This window comes from Littorina saxatilis, linkage group LG1, assembly GCF_037325665.1.
Source record: "Littorina saxatilis isolate snail1 linkage group LG1, US_GU_Lsax_2.0, whole genome shotgun sequence".
Lineage (NCBI taxonomy): Eukaryota > Metazoa > Mollusca > Gastropoda > Littorinimorpha > Littorinidae > Littorina > Littorina saxatilis.
Window position 1 is genome coordinate 48,202,769 of NC_090245.1, and position 26,965 is coordinate 48,229,733.

The following is a 26,965-nucleotide window of genomic DNA, read 5'->3' on the forward strand; positions in this document are numbered from 1 at the left end:
GAAGAAACAGTGACTGAAACGTGTGTGTGGTGTGTGTGCGTGCGTGCGTGTGTGTGTGTGTGTGTGTGTGTGTGTGTAGTGATTCCAAGAAAACTACTTGACCGATGTTCATGAAACTCCACAAACAAATTCTTCCAGATAATACCCCCAGACCTTATTTTTTCATTTTTTCAACAAATGTTTTTGAGCACGTCATATATCCGGGTTTTAGTGAAAATTGAGGCGGCTCTGTGGCGACCTCATTTTTCCACCAAATTGATTGAAATGTTGATGTGTGTCAGGCTCTCAGTGACGGCGATGGACCCATACTGTGACCACCTCCAGAACTACACGTCGCAACAACCGCCACTCAACGTGAGTTTCTCTACCTGTGCTGGCCACTACTTGTCCAGCCGATGGTCACAAGGCGCCCGGTCACAATACGTCCATTACTCACTAGACGATGTTCGGAAATAACTCTGTCGGGTTTTTATGGGTTGTGAAAGAGTGTATATTCTTGCTTGTGGTGAGTCAAACTTTCAAACATGAAATTGTTGGTAGTGAGGGGTGTGTCTGAAACACGTCTGCAAGGAGCACACGTTGAAAGCTTGCATCACTTAAAGCAAGATTATTCAGTCTCTGACGACCCATACACACCCGACAGAGTAAATTCAGGAGTTCATCTATTTACAGTCTGCTGGACTGATTATACATGTTAATTTTACAGAGTTCACTCAAATACTTTTTTTTAAATCCGGAGCGTTATCTCTCTATATGTTTATGTATGAATTTTGTTTTCTTGTTTTTTGTGTGTTGCTCCGTCGTTCTTTTTTCTCTGTAATTTGTTACATTTTTTTAACATTTTTAAAATTCTTGATCTTCAAATAACCGTTTTGTACGATGTGCATGTGTGTAATTAAACAACTGCGTCCCATGTGCGCATGCATATATAACATTGTTTTGGTCAATTGGACATTTACTTTTTTCGTATAGCGAGTGAAAACTGAATTTAGCACCATGTGGCATGTATGTTTCTTTCATTCGCACAGACCTACAGAGGTGAGGTGGCTAGGCAACACCAATGGCGAGAGGTTAGTACATTAGTACACTACATTTTATTTACATTAGCATAACGTGTTTTTATTTTTAATTTGTCGATTTATTGTTTTATTCCACGTTTTATTACGTTATCTTGCTGTCTGTGTTGGTCACAGTGGTCAATTTGACCAGTCGGGGAACGGCGGGGCTGCTGTGTGAACTCTTTTCCCTTGCAGAGAAGCATCCACTGGTATTCATCAGAATGTATCGCTTTTGAACAAGTGACCTGGAAGTTCTAACACACCTCGAAATAGTGTCCACCATCCAAGTAACTTTGCGTGTAGATGCCACAGGGTGACCCCCCCCCCCCCCCCCAAAAAAAAAAAAAAAAAAAAAGGCAACCCTCAAAAATGCTAATAACTTCTACATCTGTTGACCGAATCACTTTACATTTGGAGAACATAAATTTCAGCCTATGCAAAACCCTTCCACAAAGTAGCAATTATGTAGATAAAATGGTCTGGCTTGTGTGTTATTTCAAAACAAGTTTTCAAATTCGGCGATCGACTCAACAGAATGAAGTTTAACATTGAACGGTAGCAATACTTACCTGATTTAAACCCCCCCATACTTTTACCTTTTGGATTATCTTACTGTCTGAGTATACACAAACACCCCCTTCCTTCCCTAAACCATCGGTGACCTGAAGAAAGCAGTTTCAGCTAGGTTCAGGGCAATCCTTAGACAGGAAAGCTTTCTTGCCATTGTCAATTTCGGAGGTGTAATTTTGAACACATTTTGGAGAAAAGGTAAATATCAGACCATTTCATCTACAGACTCGAAACTTTGTAGAATGGTCGGTAGTGATCATGCACATCAACTATGAAAATGTTTTCTAACCTCAAATGACTTCAAAAATTAATCCCTTCGTTGTGAAGTTACACTTGCGCAATGTCGCGCAAAATTCATCAATGACATGAACGCGCATTCATCCTTGGTAAATGCCCTGATCCTGCCTGTAATTGCTGTATTCAAGTCACTGATTGTCTAGCGTTCATTAAGGTATACTTTTTCATTCGAATTACCCCAAAGGTAACAACATGGAGTGCTTCTATCGGGTTAGTTTGGCTACCGCTCACATTTCAAACTTCGTACTGCTGAGTCGATCCCCGAATTTGGCAACTTGTTTTGAAATTGTAGAAAAGTCAGACCATTCAATCTATAAATGTGTTACATCGGGAAAAGGTCATGCATAGGCTGCAATTTGTTTTCCCCAAATATGACGTGATTCGGTCTAAAGATGTAGAAGATATTAACATTTGTGTGGGTTGCATTTTTGGGTGGTCACCATGTATAATGATGGCTCTGGTTTTTACATTTAGTCAAGTTTTGACTTAATGTTTTAACGTAGAGGGGGGAATCGAGACGAGGGTCGTGGTGTATGTGTGTGTGTGTGTGTGTGTGTGTGTGTGTGTGTGTGTGTGTGTGTGTGTGTGTGTGTGTGTGTGTGTGTCTGTCTGTCTGTCTGTCTGTGCGTGTGTGTGTAGAGCGATTCAGACTAAACTACTGGACCGATCTTTATGACATTTTACATGAGAGTTCCTGGGAATGATATCCCCGGACAGTTTTTTCTTTTTTTCGACAAATGTCTTTGATGACGTCATATCCGGCTTTTTGTAAAAAGTTGAGGCGGCACTGTCACACCCTCATATTTCAATAAAATTGATTAAAATTTTGGCCAAGCAATCTTCGACGAAGGCCGGACTTCGGTATTGCATTTCAGCTTGGTGGCTTAAAAATGAATTTATGACTTTGGTCATTAAAAATCTGAAAATTGTAAAAAAAATTTTTTTTATAAAACAATCCAAATTTACGTTCATCTTATTCTTCATCATTTCCTGATTCCAAAAACATATAAATATGTTATATTTGGATTAAAAACAAGCTCTGAAAATTAAAAATATAAAAATTATGATCAAAATTAAATGTTCGAAATCAATTCAAAAATACTTTTATCTTATTCCTTGTTGGTTCCTGATTCCAAAAACATATAGATATGATATGTTTGGATTAAAAACACGCTCAGAAAGTTAAAACGAAGAGAGGTACAGTAAAGCGTGCTATGAAGCACAGCGCAACCGCTACCGCGCCAAACAGGCTCGTCACTTTCACTGCCTTTTGCACTAGCGGCGGACTACGTTCAGTTTCATTCTGTGAGTTCCACAGCTTGACTAAATGTAGTAATTTCGCCTTACGCGACTTGTTAACATGTTGATACGAGGATAAAAATCATGCAAAATATGTAACAGATGTTACGGCCGACCACAACTTGATCCAGAAGATAGTTATGTACTTATTGATATGATGTTGCAGTTTTTGCTATGATGTTGCAGTGATGTTGCAGTTATTGCTATGATGTTGCAGTTATTGCTATGATGTTACAGTTGTTGCTATGATGTTGCAGTTATTGCTATGATGTTGCAGTTTATAGGCCGACCTCAGCCAAGAGATAGTTCAGCAGTTATTGCTATGATGTTGCAGTTATTGCTATGATGTTACAGTTATTCTTATGATGTAGCAGTTATTGCTATGATGTTACGGTTGTTGCTATGATGTTGCAGTTATTGCTATGATGTTGCAGTTTATAGGCCGACCTCAACCAAGAGATAGTTCAGCAGTTATTGCTATGATGTTACAGTTATTCCTATGATGTAGCAGTTATTGCTATGATGTTACGGTTGTTGCTATGATGTTGCAGTTATTGCTATGATGTTGCAGTTTATAGGCCGACCTCAACCAACAGATAGTTCAGCAGTTATTGCTATGATGTTGCAGTTATTGCAATGATGTTGCAGTTATTGCTATGATGTTACAGTTATTGCTATGATGTTGCAGTTATTGCTATGATGTTGCAGTTTATAGGCCGACCTCAACCAAGAGATAGTTGAGCAGTTATTGCTTTGATGTTGCATTTATTGCCATAATGTTGCAGTTAACAGGCCGACCACAACCCAGAGGTAGTTATGGAGTAATTGCTATGATGTTACAGTTATTGCCATGCTGTTGCAGTTATTGCGTTAATGTTGCAGGCATTGGTACGGTGTTGCAGTTAACGGGCCAGCCACAACCCAGAGATAGTTATGCAGTGATTGCTATGATGTTGCCGTTATTGTTGTGATGTTGCAGTAATTGGGCCGACCACAAACCAGAGATAGTTATTCTGTTATTTGCACGATGTTGCAGTTCACGAAGCCGCCTGGCGACGGGGTGTACATGTTCGTGAGGTTCGCCACCAACAACGGTACGACGGTCAGCGTGGTGGAGCAGTCCGTGGTGCTGGCCAAGCGAGCCATCACAAACCTGGGGGGTCGCTTCCTCGGCATCGCTAGAAAGGTTGTCTTTTCTACCGCCCCCCCCCCCCTTCTGTCTGTCTGTCTGCTGGTCTAGCGAGCCATCTCCAACCTGGAGGGGTAGCTTCCTCGGCATAGCTACAAAGGTTGTCTTTTTTACCCCCCCCCCCCCCTTCTGTCTGTCTGTCTGTCTGTCTGCTGGTCAAGCGAGCCATCTCCAACCTGGGAAGTCGTTTCCTCGGCATAGCTACAAAGGTTGTCTTTTTTAACCCCCCCCCCCTTCTGTCTGTCTGTCTGTCTGTCTGCTGGTCAAGCGAGCCATCTCCAACCTGGGAAGTCGTTTCCTCGGCATCGCTAGAAAGGTGTCTATTCTACTCATGCCTCCGTCCCTCTGTCTGTCTGTCTGTCTGTCTGTCTGTCTGTCTGCTGATCAAGCGAGCCATCTCCAACCTGGGAGGTCGCTTTCTCGGCATCGCTAGAAAGGGGACTATTCTAACCCCCCCCCTCCCCACCCCACCACCCCCTCCGTCCCTCTGTCTCTCTGACTGACTGACTGACTGACTAACTGACTGTCTGTCTGTCTGTCTGTCTGTCACTCTGTCTGGCTGGCTGATACTCTGTGTGAAAATGTGCGTGCAATTGTGATCAAAAAAGTTTCATCAGCGTCAGTATACTTTGTGAGTGTTTTGGGGGAGTCTGCCTGCATGTCTGTCTGTGTGTCTGTCTGTATGCCTTTAGCTTTCTGTCTGTTTGTCTGTCTGCCTTCTTGCCTGTCATCTCTGTCCAATCTCTCACTGTGCGTATGCGTGTGCGTATACATATGGAAAGTATAATCAGTGCGTCTGATTTGTCGGCGCTCACCAAATAAGCACCACAATGTTTGTCAAAATTGGACAGATTTGGGATTTGAACCCTGCGGCCCGAATGGAGGAGGCGGTCGTGGTGTTCTGGTTCCACTCGGTCAAGGACGCCAGGACCTTCTTCGTCAGCGACCCCCGCATGAAGCAGCCTGACTTCCCTGCCCCTGCCGGCAGTTGTGAGGCCTGGGGTGTCGTCCGCTTCTATACCCCGCCCAACGAACACTGTGAGTGCCATAGCATAGCATGGCATGGCATAGCATAACATAGCATAGCATAGCATATCGTACCGCATAGCCATAGCATAGCATAGCATGAAGCAGCCTGACTTCAACAGGATAGCATGACATAGCATAGCAAAGCATGGCATGGCATAGCATAGCGTAGCACTGCTTAGCAATGCATGGTATAGTGTATCAGAGCATAGCATAGCATAGCATAGCATAGCATAGCATAGCATTGCAAAACATAGCATGAAGCAACCTGACTAAATTGCCCGCCCCTGCCGGCTGTTGTGAGACTTCTACACCCCGCCAAACGAGTGAGTGGCATAGCACAGCATAGCATAGCATGGTGTGGCATGGCATGGCATGGAATAGCATAGCATAACAATCTAAGAAATGGAATACCCGGTGAACGTAACAAAAGAAACGCGAAAAAATTCGTCAGTGTTTGATTGACAAAATCTCAAACAATCATAGAGTTAGAATTATTAAACCACAAAATATTAATGAAGGCATGTTTGACCTTGCTTTTGTGTGATTATTTTGATGCTGTGACTGCTCTAACACACGGGACAAGCAGGTTTAACGTTAAACACATAATGCGCGTTAGTGAACACATCTCACACATCAGATTTCTCCTGCTCCACTTGCACGTGTGAGATGTGTTCACTAATGCAATAGCAACCAAAAGAGACCATGGCACGCTTGCTGCCAGTCTCACTTTTGAAACAGCCAGGATGCCAAGATTGACACCACAGAAATGCCAGTCGATTTAAAGCTGGGGATGATCCAGAAGCGCTGGCATGTGCTTTAAACGTGCACATGTCAACAGTCTATCACCTTCAGCAATGTTCTGTTGACATTGGAAGCACTGCAGTTCTGCAACGCGGTGGATTTTTCGCATTACCCCAATAAGACAAGATCGCAATTTCCTGCCACAACGTCTTCGAGATCGATTCAATACAGCCACTGACACTACCAGGAACATCATTGGAAGCCACCAGTGTCCGATCAGTGGTCAGAGAGCGCGATGAAGACTGACTGAGCGATACCTCCAAAACTTCGTTAACGTTAAACCTGCTTGTCCCGTGTGTTGAAACAGTCGCAGCATCAAAATAATCACACAACAGCTATGTCAAACATTCCTTCATCAAACTTTTTGTGGTTTGATAATCCTAACTCTATAATTGTTCGAGATTTTGTCAATCAAACATTGCAGAATTTTTTCGCGTTTCCTTTGTTGCTCGGTATAGTTATCTCCTTTTGAATGCACTAAGAGTGTGTGCCTTAAACGGAGTTTTATGTCACACAGAGATGTCTGATGTTTCATGTCACACAGAGATGTCTGATGTTTCACGTCACACACTGGGATGTCTGATGTTTCACTTCACTCACAGAGATGTCTGATGTTTCACGTCACTCACAGAGATGTCTGATGTTTCACGTCACACACTGGGATGTTTGATGTTTCACTTCACTCACAGAGATGTCTGATGTTTCACTTCACTCACAGAGATGTCTGATGTTTCACGTCACACACTGGGATGTCTGATGTTTCACTTCACTCACAGAGATGTCTGATGTTTCACGTCACACACTGGGATGTCTGATGTTTCACTTCACTCACAGAGATGTCTGATGTTTCACGTCACACACTGGGATGTCTGATGTTTCACTTCACTCACAGAGATGTCTGATGTTTCACGTCACACACTGGGATGTCTGATGTTTCACTTCACTCACAGAGATGTCTGATATTTCACGTCACTCACAGAGATGTCTGATGTTTCACGTCACACACTGGGATGTTTGATGTTTCACTTCACTCACAGAGATGTCTGATGTTTCACTTCACGCACAGAGATGTCTGATGTTTCACGTCACACACTGGGATGTCTGATGTTTCACTTCACTCACAGAGATGTCTGATGTTTCACGTCACTCACAGAGATGTCTGATGTTTCACTTCACTCACAGAGATGTCTGATGTTTCACTTCACTCACAGAGATGTCTGATGTTTCACGTCACACACTGGGATGTCTGATGTTTCACTTCACTCACAGAGATGTCTGATGTTTCACGTCACACACTGGGATGTCTGATGTTTCACATCACACACTGGGATGTCTGATGTTTCACTTCACTCACAGAGATGTCTGATGTTTCACGTCACACACAGACATGTTTGATTTTACACGTCACAAAAAGAGATGTTTGATGTTGCAGTGTACGGCACAGTGAGATGTTTGATGTTTCACGTCACACACACAGATGTTTGATGTTTGACGTCACACACACACAGATGTTTGATGTTGCAGTGTACAGTACGTTGAGATGTTTGATGTTTGACGTCACACACAGAGACGTTTGATGTTTCATGTCACACAGAGATGTCTGATGTGTCATGTCACACAGAGATGTCTGATGTTTCACGTCACACACTGGGATGTCTGATGTTTCACTTCACTCACAGAGATGTCTGATGTTTCACGTCACACACACGGATGTTTGATGTTTCACGTCACACACACAGATGTTTGATGTTGCAGTGTACAGTACAGTAAGATGTTTGATGTTTCACGTCACACAGATGTTTGATGTTGCAGTGTACAGCACAGTGAGATGTTTGATGTTTCACGTCACACACTGACATGTTTGATGTTACACGTCACACACAGAGATATTTGATGTTGCAGTGTACAGCACCTTCATGATCTCCGAGGTGCAGCTGTACCGCACCACGGACTACATGACGTACAAGGAGCTTTTCGCCAGGAAGTTCGCGCAACTGCTGCTGGATTACGACGCGCAGCCCTTCGTCGTGCAGTCCGTGGGCGCCGAGTTCCTGCGCCGTTACTTCGTCCCCCACGACACCATCGTCACCGTGCACCTCTTCAAGAACCCCGGGCACCACGCTGAGTGCAAGAGAGATCGTAAGTCAAACAAGTCGCGTAAAGCGAAAATACAATATTTAGTCAAGTAGCTGTCGAACTCACAGAATGAAACTGAACGCAATGCCATTTTTCAGCAAGACCGTATACTCGTAGCATCGTCAGTCCACCGCTCATGGCAAAGGCAGTGAAATTGACAAGAAGAGCGGGGTAGTAGTTGCGCTAAGAAGGATAGCACGCTTTTCTGTACCTCTCTTCGTTTTAACTTTCTGAGCGTGTTTTTAATCCAAACATATCATATCTATATGTTTTTGGAATCAGGAACCGACAAGGAATAAGATGAAAGTGTTTTTAAATTGATTTGGACAATTTAATTTTGATAATAATTTTTATATATTTAATTTTCAGAGCTTGTTTTTAATCCGAATATAACATAGTTATATGTTTTTTGAATCAGCAAATGATGGAGAATAAGATAACGTAAATTTGGATCGTTTTATAAATTTTTATTTTTTTTTACAATTTTCCGATTTTTAATGACCAAAGTCATTAATTAATTTTTAAGCCACCAAGCTGAAATGCAATACCGAAGTCCGGGCTTCGTCGAAGATTACTTGACCAAAATTTCAACCAATTTGGTTGAAAAATGAGGGCGTGACAGTGCCGCCTCAACTTTCACGAAAAGACGGATATGACGTCATCAAAGACATTTATCAAAAAAATGAAAAAAACGTTCGGGGATTTCATACCCAGGAACTCTCATGTCAAATTTCATAAAGATCGGTCCAGTAGTTTAGTCTGAATCGCTCTACACACACACACACACACACACACAGACACACAGACACACACACACACGCACATACACCACGACCCTCGTTTCGATTCCCCCTCGATGTTAAAATATTTAGTCAAAACTTGACTAAATATAAAAACCCAGGGCAGGACCTCGTGTATGTGAGAGGGAGGGGGTTCCAAAATGAGGCATGGGTACAAGGGGCTGGCCAGGTGGGGAGGGGGGGGGGGGGGGGATCTTGACAATGGGCGGTTCTGGTGAGGTTATGCCCCCTCTTTCTTTCGGCTGGTAACTGGCGCCACCTCGCGGCAAGATCACACGAGAAAGGAAAAAAACTTGCATTGGTCCCAAATAGCATTTCGGTTTGGTAACAGTTCGTGTGTAAGTCGTGCATTGTGTACGGTAAACAGACAATGGTCGGTTCTGGTGAGGTTATGCCCCTTCTTTTTTTCGGCTGGTAACTGGCGCCACCTCGTGGCAAGATCACAGGAGTTGTCTCGCGTTATCACCCCAGAAGCGCTCATTTGCATTTGAGAGGGGTGCTTTGGGTCTTTGAGAAAAAAAGGTACATTCGCAGGGTAAAGTGTAACCCGGGACCTCCCCCCGATCCAACCCTGTCATATGCATTTTGGCTAAAAACGAAGATGCGTCAAATCATATACTAAATTTGAGTGTGTGCATTTTAAAAGACAACAAAGTTGTTAACGTTCTTTTTACATTTAGTCAAGTTTTGACTAAATGTTTTAACATAGAGGGGGAATCGAGACGAGGGTCGTGGTGTATGTGTGTGAGTGTGTGTGTGTGTGTGTGTGTGTGTGTGTGTGTGTGTGTGTGTGTGTGTGTGTGTGTGTAGAACGATTCAGAGTAAACTACTGGACCGATCTGTATGAAATTTTACATGAGAGTTCCTGGGTATGATATCCCCAGACAGTTTTTCATTTTTTGGATAGATGTCTTTGATGACGTCATATCCGGCTTTTTGTAAAAGTTGAGGCGGCACTGTCACACCCTCATTTTTCAATCAAATTGATTGACATTGTTGTAAAGCAATCTTCGACGAAGGCCGGACTTCGGTATTGCATTTCAGCTTGGTGGCTTAAAAATTGATTAATGACTTTGGTCATTAAAAATCTGAAAATTGTAATAATTTTTCTTTTTATATAAAACGATCCAAATTTACGTTCATCTTATTCTACATCATTCCTGATTCCAAAAACATATAAATATGTTATATTTGGATTAAAAACAATCTCTGAAAAATAAAAATATAAAAATTATGATCAAAATTAAATTTCCGAAATCGATTTGAAAACAATTTCATCTTATTCCTTGTCGGTTCCTGATTCCAAAAACATATAGATATGATATGTTTGGATTAAAAACACGCTCAGAAAGTTAAAACGAAGAGAGGCACAGAAAAGCGTGCTATGCAGCACAGCGAAACCACTACCGCGCTAAACAGGCTCGTCAGTTTCACTCCGGTTTTGCACAAGCGGCGGACTACGGTCATTGTGAAAAAATGCAGTGCGTTCAGTTTTATTCTGTGAGTTCCACAGCTTGACTAAATGTAGGGTTGAAAGACCGAGGTTCGGCGTGCTTTGGAATGAGTTGACCTGCAGGCAATGCACCAACATGCCATGGAATCTCGCCAGTTTGAAGCTTACTTGTACAACATCTTCTCAGATGTAAGATAATTCAGCGACTTAAGATACTCTACACACAGACATAAAATGTGAGAAGGCAAACAAAGTTAACGCGCGTTTAGATTTGACCTTTTATGATAATTTGTAAATGTGTGTCAACGTGTGCAGGTCGATGGGACGAGCTGATGACGATCCAGCGAGACTTGGCCAGAGAACACTGCTCCCTCTTCACCATCGACCCCAGAGCCTGTCCCTGATTGGACAGCGAGACATGCAACGCCTCGTTTCATTGGTCACATTACAGCATTAATCGCCGAGAGTCCTCTAGTTACAAGTCACCACACTGGACAGTGATTGTGTCGTCATCTGGATCTTGACTATAAGAGGTTCCACGTCACATAACCACGTCATGTCCCAAATAGACACTAGTTCTGGGGACAGAAAAACCAAGTTAGCATAGCATAGCTAGTGATGTCATCCATCGCGCCGCCCTCGACGCTAACTCGTGTCGTTTCGTAGAACTCATCGTTTTCACGCCGATAAGAAAGTGATTATTACTTGTATGAGCCGAACATCATCAGTCAAGATCACAGTCATTAGGATCTTGAACTCTTGCTTTCTTTTCAAGTTTCTTAAGGAACACTAGAATCTGAACTACAGTTACAAATCCCGGGTCAAATAACATGAAGGCAAAACATATAGTATCAGGGAAGGGGGAATCATACGTGCAGAACCACGTGACTGGTTGCTATTGTTGTCGTACCACACGTCTCCCAACCTACTTTTAGGGGTTGACGTTAAGCTTTAGATAGTTACCATTAACTTTTCTTTATGGTTGGCACAAAATGAAATTCCTTATAAACCACTTAGTGCAAGCTTCTTTGTTTAACGGTGCGGAAAGTTACATTTTCAAACGGTACCACAGTAACAGTGCTTTTCGGCTTGAAGTTGTCAACAATCAATATTTGCAACAAAACAGATCGATTTCCCATAAAGTTCCAATGTTGATCTCGAGATACAAAGCATACGCATTCAAGCTGTTGTCCATATTTACTGGAATTTTACAACCCGCGAATAATTAAGTGTACTTTTATTACAGCCTTTACGACTCCTGTGCCGTGGTATTTATGTGTTGCTTCTGTTTCATAGATCTGTGATATAGAACGATTCTGCCTTCTGTTGTCAGAGAGGTTTTATATACTCCACTGTACGCCCAGGTAATGAACAAACCGTTCGGTATTTGGAAACATACGACTGCTATTCGGACGCTGTGCCCCGTGACCGTGCATGGAAACAATGGCCACACATGCATTTGTCAATGAAAATCACTGTTCGCTAATCATTAAAAAAGAAAAAAAAAATGAAGTGGTTTTTTTTTTTTGGGGGGGGGGGGGGGGGGGGGGGGGGCAAAAATCATTGGGTATCTCATCAGTCATGACAGAGTAGATCGATCAGCCTCAATGTAGAACGCCATACCAATTAAGCGAGGAATGATGAAGGGTATCGTTGTTATTAGGGATAACTTAACTACACGTGCACTTCGCTACGTTCATCACAGTCAGTAGCAAAGCTGTCAAGTTGCTTCATCAGGGATAGCTAAACCCGTCGCGATATAACCTTCGTGGTTGAAAACGACGTTAAACACCAAATAAACAAAGAAAGAAAGGTAGCTAAACTACACAAGAGGCGAAGCCTTCAAGGCTCACGTAAGAAATAGACAAACAGTAACAAAAACTCAATCACTCCGTCACACATACACACACACAGTAAGCATTGGTGACACTGTGCAAGAAAGCGAAACACTAGATCTAGATATGTCTGTCTGCATGTAGCCTACTTACAGGGACACGACTAAGAGTAATACCTAATATTCTGGACTCGCAACGAAATATACAAACAAATGACAATGAACAACGTTTCGACCTAATGGTCTTCAACAGGTTAAAAAAAAAATGAAAACAACAATACAAATATCAAAACGACTTATCAGAGAAGATGATGTCCTCCAAGCGCAAAAGAAGGGGGAAGGGAGATAAATCAAAAAGAAAAATGAGCAATGAAAAATTAAACCAAAACGAAACAAATCAGAATAATAACGCTTGAAGGGCCTGAAGTTGAAAGAGAGAGAGAGAGAGAGAGAGAGAGAGAGAGAGAGAGAGAGAGAGAGAGAGAGAGAGAGAGAGAGAGAGAGAGAGTGTCAACAATACCTGCGACACGACTGCCAACTAGTCTCGGCCCGCTCAAAGTAACAATGACCGAGACTTTCAGTAATTCCTTCGCGTGACGTCTAACCCTCTTACGCCATAATGTGACGTCTTCAAATGACGAAATGTTAAAGTTTCTACCACAGACATACACACGCACGCACATACGTGCGTGTGACGTCTTCAAATGACGAAATGTTAAAGTTTCTATCACACACACACACACACACACGCGCGCGCACGCACAGACAGACAAAAGTTAGCATCGCATAGGCTACACTTACGTGAGCCAACAAGTACACCTCGCGACGTTCATCGTAATCTGTAGCAAAGTTGTCAGCTTGTTTCGTCAGGCATCACCTAACTACACATGTACATTTAAATAGTGCCATTTACCGTTTTGTCTGTCTATCAGTGTCGATTTAATTCCCTTATTCATATGCATGTTTATTTGCGTGTTTATTTCTTTCTCACAGTAACGTTCATAATTGTGTGATGTATGCTTATGTGCACTCAAATGGCGAAAGAACACAGTTCTTCGTGAATTGTTTTATTTTATTTACAAAGAGTCCCCCTGATGTTATGCTATTACCGCCATGGTTAGTACATATCTCACTTATACATGTATACAAAAGTACAATGTATATATTCAGTCATGATTACTTGTTTGCACGAGGTTGTTTTACAAACTTGTAGGTTAAGGTTTCATGAATATCTTACAGATTTTCTAACAGTAAGTCTGAGCTGCGGGTTGTGATCGTTTTCATGATTTTGTTAATAAAGACTGCAAAATAAATTAAAGTGTTGATGTATTTTCTAATTATTATCATTCTGTCCGTGGCTACAGGGACGTTTTTTATGCAGCACGCGTCTCTGTGTCTGAGCTATCTTCCCCTGTCTCCCACGCACACACACACACAATACAGGCACACACACACATAACCATACTCACACACTCACACACACACACACACGCACGCACGCACGCACAATACAGGCACACACACACACACACACATACTCGCACACACACACACACGCACGTACACACACACGCACGCACGCACGCACGCACGCACGCACACACTGACACACACACACACACTCACACACACACACACACACACACACACACACTAATAATCATGGACAGGCGAACACACATTGACGTACAGGCTTATTTAATAAATATGGCCAAGAGAGAGAGAGAGAGAGAGAGAGAGAGAGAGAGAGAGAGAGAGAGAGAGAGAGAGAGAGAGAGAGAGATATGGCATTCCATTTGTCAAATAATTATTTGGATACTTTTTCATGTTTTTTTCACCAGTTTTAGCTAAATAATCATTATTTAGAAGCTCATGTGCTAAATAAGTAATTGTTTATAAACAATGTAAAACAATTCTAAATATTTTTTGTTTACGTAAACCATTCATTATTTACCTAAACAATTCATTGTTTACGTAAATAATTCATTGTTTACGTAAATAATGATTTATTTAGCAACATTGCTGATTGTTTACAAACAATGTAAAATACGTCTAAAAAATATATTGTTTACGTAAACAATATATTATTGAGACTTATATTACATTGTTTATAAACAATCAGCAATGTTGCTAAATAAATCATTATTTACGTAAACAATGAATTATTTACGTGAAGAATGAATTGTTTAGCCAACACATTTTCCATTATTTAGGGGTTTCTAGGATTCGCTTCTGAACTAAGTTTTATATCTTTCAGTGATTACTATAATTGAATACAAGGTCTCTCCACACACTCTTATCTTAAAATAGCTGTTGTTTGGATATTATTTTGTTTATTTTACAAGCCGAAATTGCTGTACGAAAATAACTGATCTCAAACACAGTCAAAGGTCAAGGTCAATTAAGGTTTTTCCCTGCCGGGAGTGTTTAGTGTTTGCATTTTCTTGCTTGAAGTTGTTGAAACACAGTTTTTCCCCTTATGTTCTCTGTTCTGTTTATGTCCCAACAACATGCCTGTCTTTCCATTTCTCTTCCTTTAATCGTTTCATTTCAAAAAGAAAAGTAAAAACATATTCGACTGAAACTACGGAGAATTTTTTCGTCACGAAGGAATTCAAAATGGCCGAAGGGGCAGGAAGGAACGATAATATTGAAACCAGAGACATTTTGGAAGTTTTTTCACGCGCTGCTGCTGATGCCATATGCGGCATTCTGTCTGGCGGACCTGGTCCTGCTGCGGTTGCTGTAGCAGAAACTTTTGATACTGGCAGTGGGTTTTGATACTGGCAGTGGATACTGGTTGTTGGGGTTTCAACACATTACCCAGTTTCGTATATACCAAGTTGTGTTGTGTTGTATAACTTACAGATAAAAAAAAGTTTAATCATGCAGTAAGAGAAATGGAAAGAGAAAGTTTTTGTTGAGACAGAACAGAAAACTTAGGACGGAAAACTTTTTTTCAACAACTTCAAGGGAGAGAATGCAAACATTAAACACTCCCGGTCATGACCTTGACCTTTTGTTTGTTTTCGCATTCAGTTCTTTTCGTACGGCAATTTCAGCTTGTAAAATAAACAAATTTACGAACATTTTCTGATAAATAATGTTTGGAGATACCTTGTATTGAATTATCTATATATATATACGACTTGTGTCTGTCTGTCTGTCTGTCTGTGTGTGTGTGTGTGTGTGTGTGTGTGTGTGTGTGTGTGTGTGTGCGCGATGCACGGCCAAAGTTCTCGATGGATCTGCTTCAAATTTGGTGGGCATATTCAGGTGCACCCGGGACAGGACACAACCTGGTCGATATTTCAACACGTGCTCTCAGCGCGCAGCGCTGAACCGATTTTGGTTCCACCTCAGCTACCCGGGCCCCCATACCGACACACCAAAGCCGCTAGACCACATCACAACGCCAAAGTTCTCGGTGGATCTTTTTCAAATTTGGACACCGTATTCAGCTACACCCCGGACACAATATCATCGATGAGATATTTCAACACGTGCTCTCAGCGCGCAGCGCTGAACCGATTTTGGTTTTTCTGTTCATTTCACCATTCCCAGTAACTCTTCCTTATCTTCTCCAGTGTTTTGCGTTTATCTCCCTTCCTTCGTGTGGCTTCAATCCATATCCCCGTTTCTACGTTACTATTTTTAGAATGTCACTGCGCTGTCCAGAACGCTTCCCTTGCACCCGTAAGTTGTTCTTACTGTCAAAGTGAAAAGGTCGAATCAATTTATAGCCACGCGAAAAATACACTGTCACCTATCTCTATATATTCATAGATATAGATATACATATATATATATACGGCTTCTCTGTGTGTGTGTGTGTTTGTGTGTGTGTGTAAGCAACACCTGTGGATTATAGAGTTCTGTTTGTGATGGGGTCTAGCGGCTTTTGTCTGTCTGTATGTTCTGGCATTTGAGAAGCCACAACAGATAATATAGGGCAAAGAAATAAGCTCTAAAATTCTCAATCCCGTTTGACAGGACTTCGCCTTCAAAGGTGATTGTGGTGAACCGCCACGCTGTCTGTCTCTGTCTCGCGATTCACCCCGTTTATCTCCCTTCCTTCGTGTGGCTTCAATCCATATTCCCGTTTCTACGTTACTATTTTTAGAATGTCACTGCGCTGTCCAGAACGCTTCCCTTGCACCCGTAAGTTGTTCTTACTGTCAAAGTGAAAAGGTCGAATCAATTTATAGCCACTCGAAAAATACACTGTCACCTATCTCTATATATTTATAGATATACATATATATATACGGTTTCTCTGTGTGTGTGTGTGTGTGTGTTTGTGTGTGTGTGTAAGCAACACCTGTGGATTATAGAGTTCTGTTTGTGATGGGGTCTAGCGGCTTTTGTCTGTCTGTATGTTCTGGCATTTGAGAAGCCACAACAGATAATATAGGGCAAAGAAATAAGCTCTAAAATTCTCAATCCCGTTTGACAGGACTTCGCCTTCAAAGATGATTGTGGTGAACCGCCACGCTGTCTGTCTCTGTCTCGCGATTCACCCCGGCGAAGCCGGGTATTCCTCTAGTAGTATATACACAAAGAAAACAAGAGGCGAAGCCTTCAAGGCTCCCGTAAGAAATCAACAAACAGTAACATAACACAAACTCACTCACTCCGTAACACACACACACACACACAAACACACACACACACACACACACACACACACACGCACACACACACACACACAGTTAAAACTAACGCATCATATCAACTCCATGTATAATTTTCAAAAGAAGGCAAACAGATAAAATGACTAGGGTAATAGGTTAGGTACCTGCCATGTGGGCACTTTTTCCACTGCTGTCCTCAGTCCTATACTTTTCATCAAGACTTGTCACCATGCCGAGTAGATCTAAATTCGGAAGTCTTCATGTGGCTGAGGCATATATCTGACATAGCGTCGATCTTGTTGTAGGTTAACCTCCTTTCTGAAACAAATGGCAAAATGCGATTAGTTATGATGACTACAACCTACACAAATATAAACAGTGTTTTGAAACAGAATAGTCAGGTTATACAAGCCACTTTACCTATGCAGCATGGTAACCCTACAATATGCGAAACATGTCGACTGCAGCAGCCTGGTTCTTAAAATAATTCTGACGGTCAACACAGCCAGAAATGCCAACAAAGACAAGAAAGCTGTGGCAAGGTAAGCTTACCAAACGTTACATAGCGAATCATATGATAGTGCGTAAACAGCAAACAGTAGATCTACAATCAAAGAGAGGATCGAGTCTGGAATGAAACGCGATACAGATCTAGCATTCAAAAACTGTCTTTCACGTTCAAGGAAGTTGTTGCAAAGTACTTAAGACTTACTAAATTGTACAGACAAAACCATGACAGTGCATGTTTTGAATCTGAGGAAAAAATCGTGATCATTTTGACTTTGAGAACAGATTCATTCCGTTTCCTTATATCTGCATGTTCAAGTAAATGGTGGACAGTTTTTTTCGGGCAGAGTAAACTTAACTTGAGACTCTACTGCAAGTCTTGAAATTCACATAAATCGAACCACGAGCAAAGACATCCAAACATTACAGGCACTTTAGATCAACTCATTTCACTAGAGGTGACTGCCTAGCACTGTGTTTGACATCCGTGTCTGCTGAAATAAAAAGAAATTAAAACAAAACGGATTAACAGTAGGTGACACGTTATCAGAGTGGGAGACACTAGATCTGTCTCTGAACTTACCGGGATACGGCTGCAAGATCGACACTGACTGCCGCGCTTTCGACAGCTCTTCCTCGCGTGGACATTGGAAACACGCTGTGCAGATCAAATTGTAGGAAATCTCCCTTTGGTATCTTCTTTATTTACTTTTCTGGAGCTCAGAAACCGAACAACATGAAATCGTCTTCCCCGGCGAATCGGCGAGGTGAGAACTGGACCACAATCCTTCGCGCGACCCCTGACCTGATCTTGACACCTGACCTGCCGTCTACATGCCAAACACGACACAAATCAGTCAACTGCTTGTACCCCTTCAAAAACCCCCACCACCCGTTTTCTTTGGATACACGCTTTAACTACACACATGCCGACACAATGTTGATCATTGCTTCAATAATTTGAAGATGGTGCTTGAAAATTAACCACGTGAAATGAGTATTTCGGTGTTTAGCCAAAAATGTTAAAGTTTCTACCACAGACATACACACATACATACATACGCACGCACGCACGCACAGACAGACAAAGTTTACCATCGCATAGGCTACACTTACGTGAGCCAAAAATGAAGCTTAGAAGTCAATTCTTGATTCCTGCTAAATAATGCATTATATAGGTAAACAATGATTTATTTCGCAACTGCTCACTTTATCCACCCAAAAAATATTATTTTGTGAAATAAGTGATTATTTGTGTAAACAATACATTATTTACGTAAACAATGAATTATTTACGTAAACAATGAATTATTTACGTAAACAATGAATTGTTTAGGTAAACAATGAATGGTTTACGTAAACAAAACATTATTTAGAATTGTTTTACATTGTTTATAAACAATTACTTATTTAGCACATGAGCTTCTAAATAATGATTATTTAGCTAAAACTGGTGAAAAAAACATGAAAAAGTATCCAAATAATTATTTGACAAACGGAATGCCATAGAGAGAGACGTGGTAACGACAATTATTGTATTCAAGTGTCAATCCAATTTTTTTTCTTGGTTTTGGTGCCTTTGTGTTTTTAATATCCTAACCTTTCAGTTCATACCGTACGTCTTGGCATAATGCTCATTTTTGATCTTGACTTGCGACAAGGTCTGTTACCTTTTGTAAATAATAGTTTTTCATGAACGTTCTGAAAGGCAGCATTTTCACAAAAGTATTGTCTAAAGCCAGTTACAAAACTCGCATACTCATTTGCTGAATTGTGTTCATGTGAATGAGAGAGCAATGCTGTGGTGTCTGTATGGAACTGAAATGACCTTCATATGAACGACATCTTTGTCGTACACTGTCAAGGTGTCACAATGACAAAATATGTCAGAGTTTCGTCTCTTTTCGGTTACTTTTTATATTGCTTGTATGCTCTTGGATGCAAAGAAATTCGATCATTACCAATGGTTCGTTTTGTAGTGAGATTGTGTGTGGTCACGTCAAGTTGTTTGTGGTTTGAAGTAATGAAAGAATTTGAAAAAAACGAGACACTGCACGGTATGTTTACGAGTGAGATCGCCAGCCTGTCTATCGGTAAGGTCCGTGTTGTAACTTGAATTATTTTCTGCCTCAGATTATGACAAGCAGATACATGTACCCTACATATGCGTAAGGGACCAGGAGAAGGGTGTCTGTGTCGCATATTGTCAAAGTGTCACACTGAAAAAAATTCTTTTTGATTTGTGCGTCCTTTATATTCATTATTTTGCTTTTCACAGTTCTGAACGTGGGAAAAGCATTGCATGTATAAAAGACATACAAAATAACACAGGGACCAGTTGGGAGGCTTTGGTGATTCAGTCCAACATGAATGGTGCAGGCATCTTACCGTGACTTAACATGATCCCCCTTTCTCACTGAAACTGAACATCTTCCTTCGTTTTGTGTCCTTTATATTTCATTAGTTTGCTTTTCGCAGTTCTGAAGTATAGGTATAACACTTAATTTTTAAAAGATATACAGGAGAACATAGGGACCTGTTGGAATGCAAAGAGAGGGGTTGAAGATGCTAACGCCGATTGACCTAATGGTCAGTCATTTAGACACAGCTAGTAACCCCGCTATATAAAAATGGATGTAAGTGTGTGTGTGTAACCCCGCTATATAAAAATGGATGTAACTGTGTGTGTGTCTGTCTGTTTGTCTGTAGTCGCCAAACCTCATAGATGGCAAGAGGCAGGAACAAGATAGTGTGCATGCACACAGCCTAGGAGCCGCAGATGTACACCTGGTTTCTTGATTCACTGTTTCCTTTCTCAGACTATGAACCTCCCCATTATTGAATACAACCTACATTATTCAAGACCAGTACAGCGTCTACAGTTCACCTGTCGCAAGCACATAATGCCAGTGATATTAGAGACTCGATCTCTATTGCTCCTATGAGAAGAAGAAAACATTAACCGGACAGTTCACAGTTCAGGAAACCGTCTAGAAACAAAGGGTGGTAACTCTTCCTTTGTTATTCAAACAAGGGAGGTAACTCTGGCTTTCATTATGGATAGTTTCGAGGTTGACCATGAGCAGCGCCATTTTGTTGTGACATACGTCATCAGTTTGTGTACACAGGAAGTTGTGACATCCGTCACCCTCTGGGAGGGGTGAAGGCAACATTGTTCATCAGTAGAAAGTTGTGAAATCCGTCACCCCATGGGAGGGGTGAAGGCAAAATTGGTTATCACTGAGATTGTGTAACACAGGAAGTTGTGAAATACGTCACCCCAACGGCAAAATTGTTCAACACACACATCATAGGTCGAACTGTGCAGGGTCAACCGCAACAAACTCAAACCATTCTTTACTGCACTTGAGTGACTTATATACCAACATTTTCATTTCTTATTTTCAGCACAGGTGTGGGAAAAAATCATGAACCAAAATGTTATTTATTTTCTAATTTAACATTTGTTTTACAAATGTGACCATGGTCTTTCAAACATACAGTGACATTAAACATTGTTATGTTAAAAAAAAGAAAAAAGAAAAAAAGCTTTTGTGCACAAATCAGAAAATACATTGTACATTTTACCTACAGGCCAAACAGTGTCTGTGGCGGCAAAGGACTCAGCAAGTTGCACTGATCTATATTTTTAGATCAGTGGCAAGTTGTCAAGAACAGGTGCTTGCATTTGGATGTGTCCACTGATAGTAGGTTTGGTTGTGATCAATCAGAATGATGTGGGAAAAAATGTATGACAGTTTGGTATGATAACATGTAATTCACATATATGCTGAAATGTAATATTATACATGATATAATATTATTATGGCTGTTGCCATGACCATGAACCCCAAGAAAGGTTTAATGTTATGTAAAATCAAAATACCAAAATCAAGCACCTATTAATCTGGTCTACGGCGCGGGAAGATTGAGGCCTTCGTAAACGTTCAACGTTGGCCAATTTTAACAATGTTGTGTCGTTTTGTATTATGTTTTATTTTGTTGATCAATTGATAAATATGTCTTCCCAACATATTACAAATCAAACAGAAATAAAGTCTTAGAGAACTACAATAATTATAGTTGCCGTCAAAACCTTGCAAGGCCTCAACCGTTCTCACGAGATCAGTTACATTTTTCTCTCTCTCTCTCTCTCTCTCTCTCTCTCTCTCTCTCTCTCTCTCTCTCTCTCTCTCTCTCTCTCTCTCTCTCTCTCTCTGTATGTATGTCTTTGTCTGTGTCTCCCTCTGAGTCTCTCCGCTTCTGTCTTTCTATGTCTGTCTCTGTCTATGTGTGTGTGTGTGTCTCTCTCTCTCTCTCACTCTCGCTTTCTCTCTCTCTCATCTGACTCTTGGCACACAGGTCAAAGCAGAGGTTAACTTGAGTGCACGTGTACCTAGCAGGAGGGGGGTGATTTCTTGAATTAGCTGAGGGCGGTGGTGAACATGGGTCTCAAAGCAGAGGTTGGGCTATTTTTAGACCGTCAACACAGACAGTACAGCGTCGTCAATCCCCGCGTGAAGGAAATCGCTCACCTTCCACCAGATTAGCGCGGTAGCGTATTGTGCTAAGCAGGAAAGCGCGCTTTTCTGTATTCTTGTTAACTTCGCAATTTCCGGAAAACATCCACTTTCACTTTGAGACTGTTCTGTTTACATTCGACACTATCAAAACCACTTTGCATTGCAATACTGAAATAATTTTGTCTGTGTTCGAAAGCTACAGCCAATCGTTATTATATCCTCTTAGGTACAGTTTTATAACATTATTGGCACATGTAAACAATAAGAATTAATTAATGAACGCTACGAAAAGGGCAGCCTTTAACCTCCCTGTTGTCACTCAGCATTTTTTTTTTAATTCTCATCCACATCTTCAGCACCTCCCCATCTCAGATGTAATTTGTGAATGGCGTTTTCAGCCTTCAATCCACTATTTAACATAGTAAGTCAAGCTTTTCAAACCTTATTAATAATTGCTTTGATGTTTTGCTGATGTTCAGTTTATTATTTAATGAAGATCTCATGGTTCAAAATTTCATATTGTTTTTTCAAAAACGTGCGTGTGTTCCATTTCAAACTAACCTCACTGATGTGAACTCCATTATTACTGTCACATCTGTTTTACAAATTACACCCATAATCCAAACCAACGCGCAAACACACACACACCACAACTACACACATATGTACTCGTTACCATTAGCCAACGCTCGTCACAACACAGATAGACTACGAAGTAATCTCTTCGATCATCTCTGCGCTGAGTCGGTCACACTTTTGCTCACCCCTGCCAACAATCTTAAACGTATCCTTTTTTTCAATCACTACAAACTTATCATACAGCTTTTTATGTCTCACTAAATTATAAATCAGATGTATGTGGTTGCTTGTTGCCTTGAATGCCCCAAGGGGCAAAAATGAGTGTTTCTTCCATACTAATTAGCCTCATTTGCTTAAACCATATAGGAGTTATCCGTCCTTATAGAGTTAAAATTTGTTTATATAAATCCCATGCTAATTTCAAATACAGCGTTTTGCTATTCACTTCAATATAATAGTAAATAACAATCAAGAAATAACGAAGTCCTTAAACCACAATTTCCCAGATATTTACACTTTTCATTTTGTTTCAATTCACACCACAAAACATACACTTCGCCTTTTGCTATTCAGTCTCAAGTCTAAATAATAATAGTATAAATCATAACTAATGTTATCATAGACATAATGTTGCCTCACATGTTCTTTGTACAATCGTTGGTTTTCACAAGAAATATTGCATTACTGTAATTGTCTTCTTTTTCTTTAACAATGTCTTTCCAAAAACAAAACTCAAAGACCACAAAAGCTATTGCAACCTACTCCTATCTCTCGTCTCTCTTCCTGGGTACAATGGTACCTAAGACTTACATTCAAATGCTTACATTTCCATGCTACCCACATTGTCAAAATACCAATTATTCAAAACAAATGTTAACTACTACCTAACTTCATTTCAGACCCACACCCATTATTATACACACATTTCACATTTAAACCATTAATCGGCCCCCTGTCGATATTTATCGACTGAGTTCCTTGTAAAATATAGGTTTCAGTCGCGTGTACAACAGCGGTGAGCGCTGTAAAGTACCTTTTTCTAAGCGTCTTTTCTCACATTGGCTTCTCGTCAGGTAGCTCGATAGGGTACAGCTAGTTCTTTACGCATAATTAACAAGAAATTCCTCCGATAGGAAAAACACCCCCTATAAAGGGAAATAACCTTCTCAGTTGGTGGCAGTGAGAATGGTTATTTCCCTTTGACCAACGGGGGTGTGCCTCTATAAGTCGTTGTATAATTTTAATCCACCAATAACTCCCTAACCGTGTGTTTGACTGGTCCCAATTTTTGTAAGGACCGTCTCAGGAATGTATAGAACCTGTTCACCAAGTTTGGTGACGATCGGTCCGTTCATTCTTGAGATCTATATGCGAACACCAACACACACCCAAATAATATGTCAGTCTTAATCTTAATCCACCAATAACTCCCTAACCGTGTGTTTGACTGGTCCCAATTTTTGTAAGGACCGTCTCAGGAATGTATAGAACCTGTTCACCAAGTTTGGTGACGATCGGTCCGTTCATTCTTGAGATCTATATGCGAACACAAACAAACACACAAACAAACACATCGAGTGAAACCTATACACACCCCTATACCGGGGGTGTAATAACAAACAAAGCGTGACCAGTGGTGACATAGGCAGTGGAAAACTTTCTGACACGCGCTGGTGAAAATGTGTCCTTGCCGCTTCAGTTGCGCTTCACTGAGGCAGCCCTAAAGGCGCTTTGTTCCCCCAACCCCGAAACCCCCGCCACCTCTCCCCCCCCCCCCCCCCCGCCACACTTGTTTTCCTGCTTTTGCCCTCTGTGTCAGCCAGCACTGGGTCACAGACGGTGTCTACTGCTGTAGGACTGTCACGTCGCTACATCATGAGCAAGTCAGTTGGCCAGACATTACTTCTTTGGCACCACCAGCCAGCCAGTTAGCAAGACAACACTTCTGTGTCTTCATCAGCCAACCAGTTAGCCAGACATCCCCTCTGTGACATCATCAGCCAGCCATTTAGCCAGACATCACTTCTATGACATCATCAGCCAGCCAGTTAGCCAGACAACACTTCTGTGTCATCATCAGCCAGCTACTTAGGCAGACAACACTTCTGTGACATCATCAGCCAGCCAGTTAGGCAGACAACACTTCTGTGACATCATCAGCCAGATAGTTAGGCAGACAACACTTCTGTGACATCATCAGCCAGCTAGTTAGGCAGACAACACTTCTGTGACATCATCAGCCAGATAGTTAGGCAGACAACACTTCTGTGACATTATCAGCCAGCCAGTTAGGCAGACAACACTTCTGTGACATCATCAGCCAGCCAGTTAGCCAGACAACACTTCTGTGACATCATCAGCCAGCCAGTTAGCCAGACATCACTTCTGTGACATCATCAGTCAGCCAGTTAGGCAGACAACACTTCTGTGACATCATCAGCCAGCCAGTTAGCCAGACAACACTTTCTTGTCATCAGCAGGCAGCCAGTTAGCCAGACAACACTTCTTTGTCATCAGCAGCAAGCCAGTTAGCCAGACAACACTTCCTTGTCATCAGCAGCCAGCCAATTAGCCAGACAACACTTCTTTGTCATCAGCAGCCAGCCGGTTAGCCAGACAACACTTCTGTGTCATCATCAGCCAGCCAGTTAGCCAGTTAGGCAGACAACACTTTTGTGTCATCATCAGCCAGCCAGTTAGGCAGACAACACTTCTGTGACATCATCAGACATCACATCTGTGACATCATCAGCCAGCCATTTAGCCAGACATCACTTCTATGACATCATCAGCCAGCCAGTTAGCCAGACAACGTCTTCTTTGTCATCAGCAGCCAGCCAGCCAGACAACACTTCCTTGTCATCAGCAGCCAGCCAGTTAGCCAGACAACTTCTTTGTCATCAGCAGCCAGCCAGTTAGCCAGACAACACTTCTTTGTCGTCAGCAGCCAGCCGGTTAGCCAGCCAGGACAACAATACGTCCTTGTCATTTACAACACTGTGCAGGTGAGTGTTAGTCTTTGTGTTTTAAAGCCCTATTCCGCCTCACGGGATGTTTACAAAACGATGGAATCTGTTAATGAAAACACCACTACTCACCTGATGAAACACATTCGCAATGCATTCAACACATTTAATGGAATTATATACAGGTCACTTGAGTGGCTACTAAGCATACGTAAACCCCACACCAGTTCTCGTGCTTTATTCAACTCCTGAGCCATTGGGGCCCTCTATGATCCACTTTATTCACACGTGGCATTGAGTCGTTCGCGGTTTCAAAGCGATTCTAGATCTGTTATAGCACGTTATTGTGAACCTCTGAATTTAAAATACAATTAACGACTGCGAGTGACACAAACCAAATTGCGGCGGTTGACTTCAAAGAAAGTAACGATTTGAAGAAACTTTGTCTGCTTGGGCAATCAGTTCAGTTAGCTGTTGCTTTTCGGGTCCAGCGGACCATAACAGGCCAAATCAGGAGCTCATGTGATGTGATGGTAGCCCTGTCGCGGCAGTACGTGTTTTGAGCGCAATATAGTCATTCTACATAGGCAGAACAACAAACAGTATCAAATGTTCGGAAATCTCAGTCGACTATCATTCAGAAAAAGAGGAAAGTTGCATGGTTTTCGGTAGCCTTCTTCCCCGCCATCGAGTGAAAAGAGCTGCATCTTATCATGTACATGCATGGCGAACGTGTATCCACCTTCATCACAGACATCATATTACTCACACCAGTCAACGCACACACCCACCTCGTTTGATCTGCACCCGGGCTCCCTTTTTTCAAACTTTCAAAACTTCGAATTGCACTGATTTTGTCTTGACGATTAAGGACTCACATGTGTTCTTTAGATTTTAAAAATTAGGTCTAGCGCGGGCCAACACGAGGCTTCCGATCAATGTCCACGCAAACTATATTTAAACTAGATGATAACCCGCTTCGCCGGGTACCGGCTTCGCCGGGAAGAAGTAGAGCCGAATACCAGGAATACCGAATACCGAATACGAAGGAAAGGAGATAAACGCGCAAAACACTGGAGACCTTCTAAAAATAGTAACGTGCAGTGACCTTCTAAAAATAGTAACGTAGTATACTAACTCATAACTCATAACTCATAACATTTTATTGATCCAACAAAGGAAATTAATTTAGTCATCAGCACATATAGGTCATTAATTAATAACTATAAAAGAATAAAAGAAGAAAATTCATAAAACCCATGATATAAAAATACCCTTTTTTCTTGCACA

The 26,965-nt window shown here is 41.5% G+C and overlaps 2 protein-coding genes across 2 annotated transcripts in view; both read left to right on the forward strand.

The window, feature by feature from the left end:
• Positions 1-12,167, forward strand: part of LOC138972118 (uncharacterized) — a 20,716-nt gene extending 8,549 nt beyond the window's left edge. Inside the window, exons 2-7 of the mRNA XM_070344910.1 lie at positions 282-354; positions 1,029-1,070; positions 4,261-4,410; positions 5,265-5,451; positions 8,146-8,382; positions 10,948-12,167. Coding sequence (XP_070201011.1) covers positions 298-354; positions 1,029-1,070; positions 4,261-4,410; positions 5,265-5,451; positions 8,146-8,382; positions 10,948-11,036 — 762 coding nt within the window. The 5' untranslated portion in view covers positions 282-297 and the 3' untranslated portion in view covers positions 11,037-12,167. The remainder of the gene's footprint in view (positions 1-281; positions 355-1,028; positions 1,071-4,260; positions 4,411-5,264; positions 5,452-8,145; positions 8,383-10,947) is intronic.
• Positions 12,168-24,525: 12,358 nt separating this feature from the next.
• The window catches only part of LOC138972185 (sodium- and chloride-dependent glycine transporter 1-like), a 48,248-nt gene continuing 45,808 nt past the window's right edge, over positions 24,526-26,965 (forward strand). The window contains exon 1 of the mRNA XM_070344933.1: positions 24,526-25,714. The gene's annotated coding sequence lies outside the window, so the exon portion shown is untranslated. The remainder of the gene's footprint in view (positions 25,715-26,965) is intronic.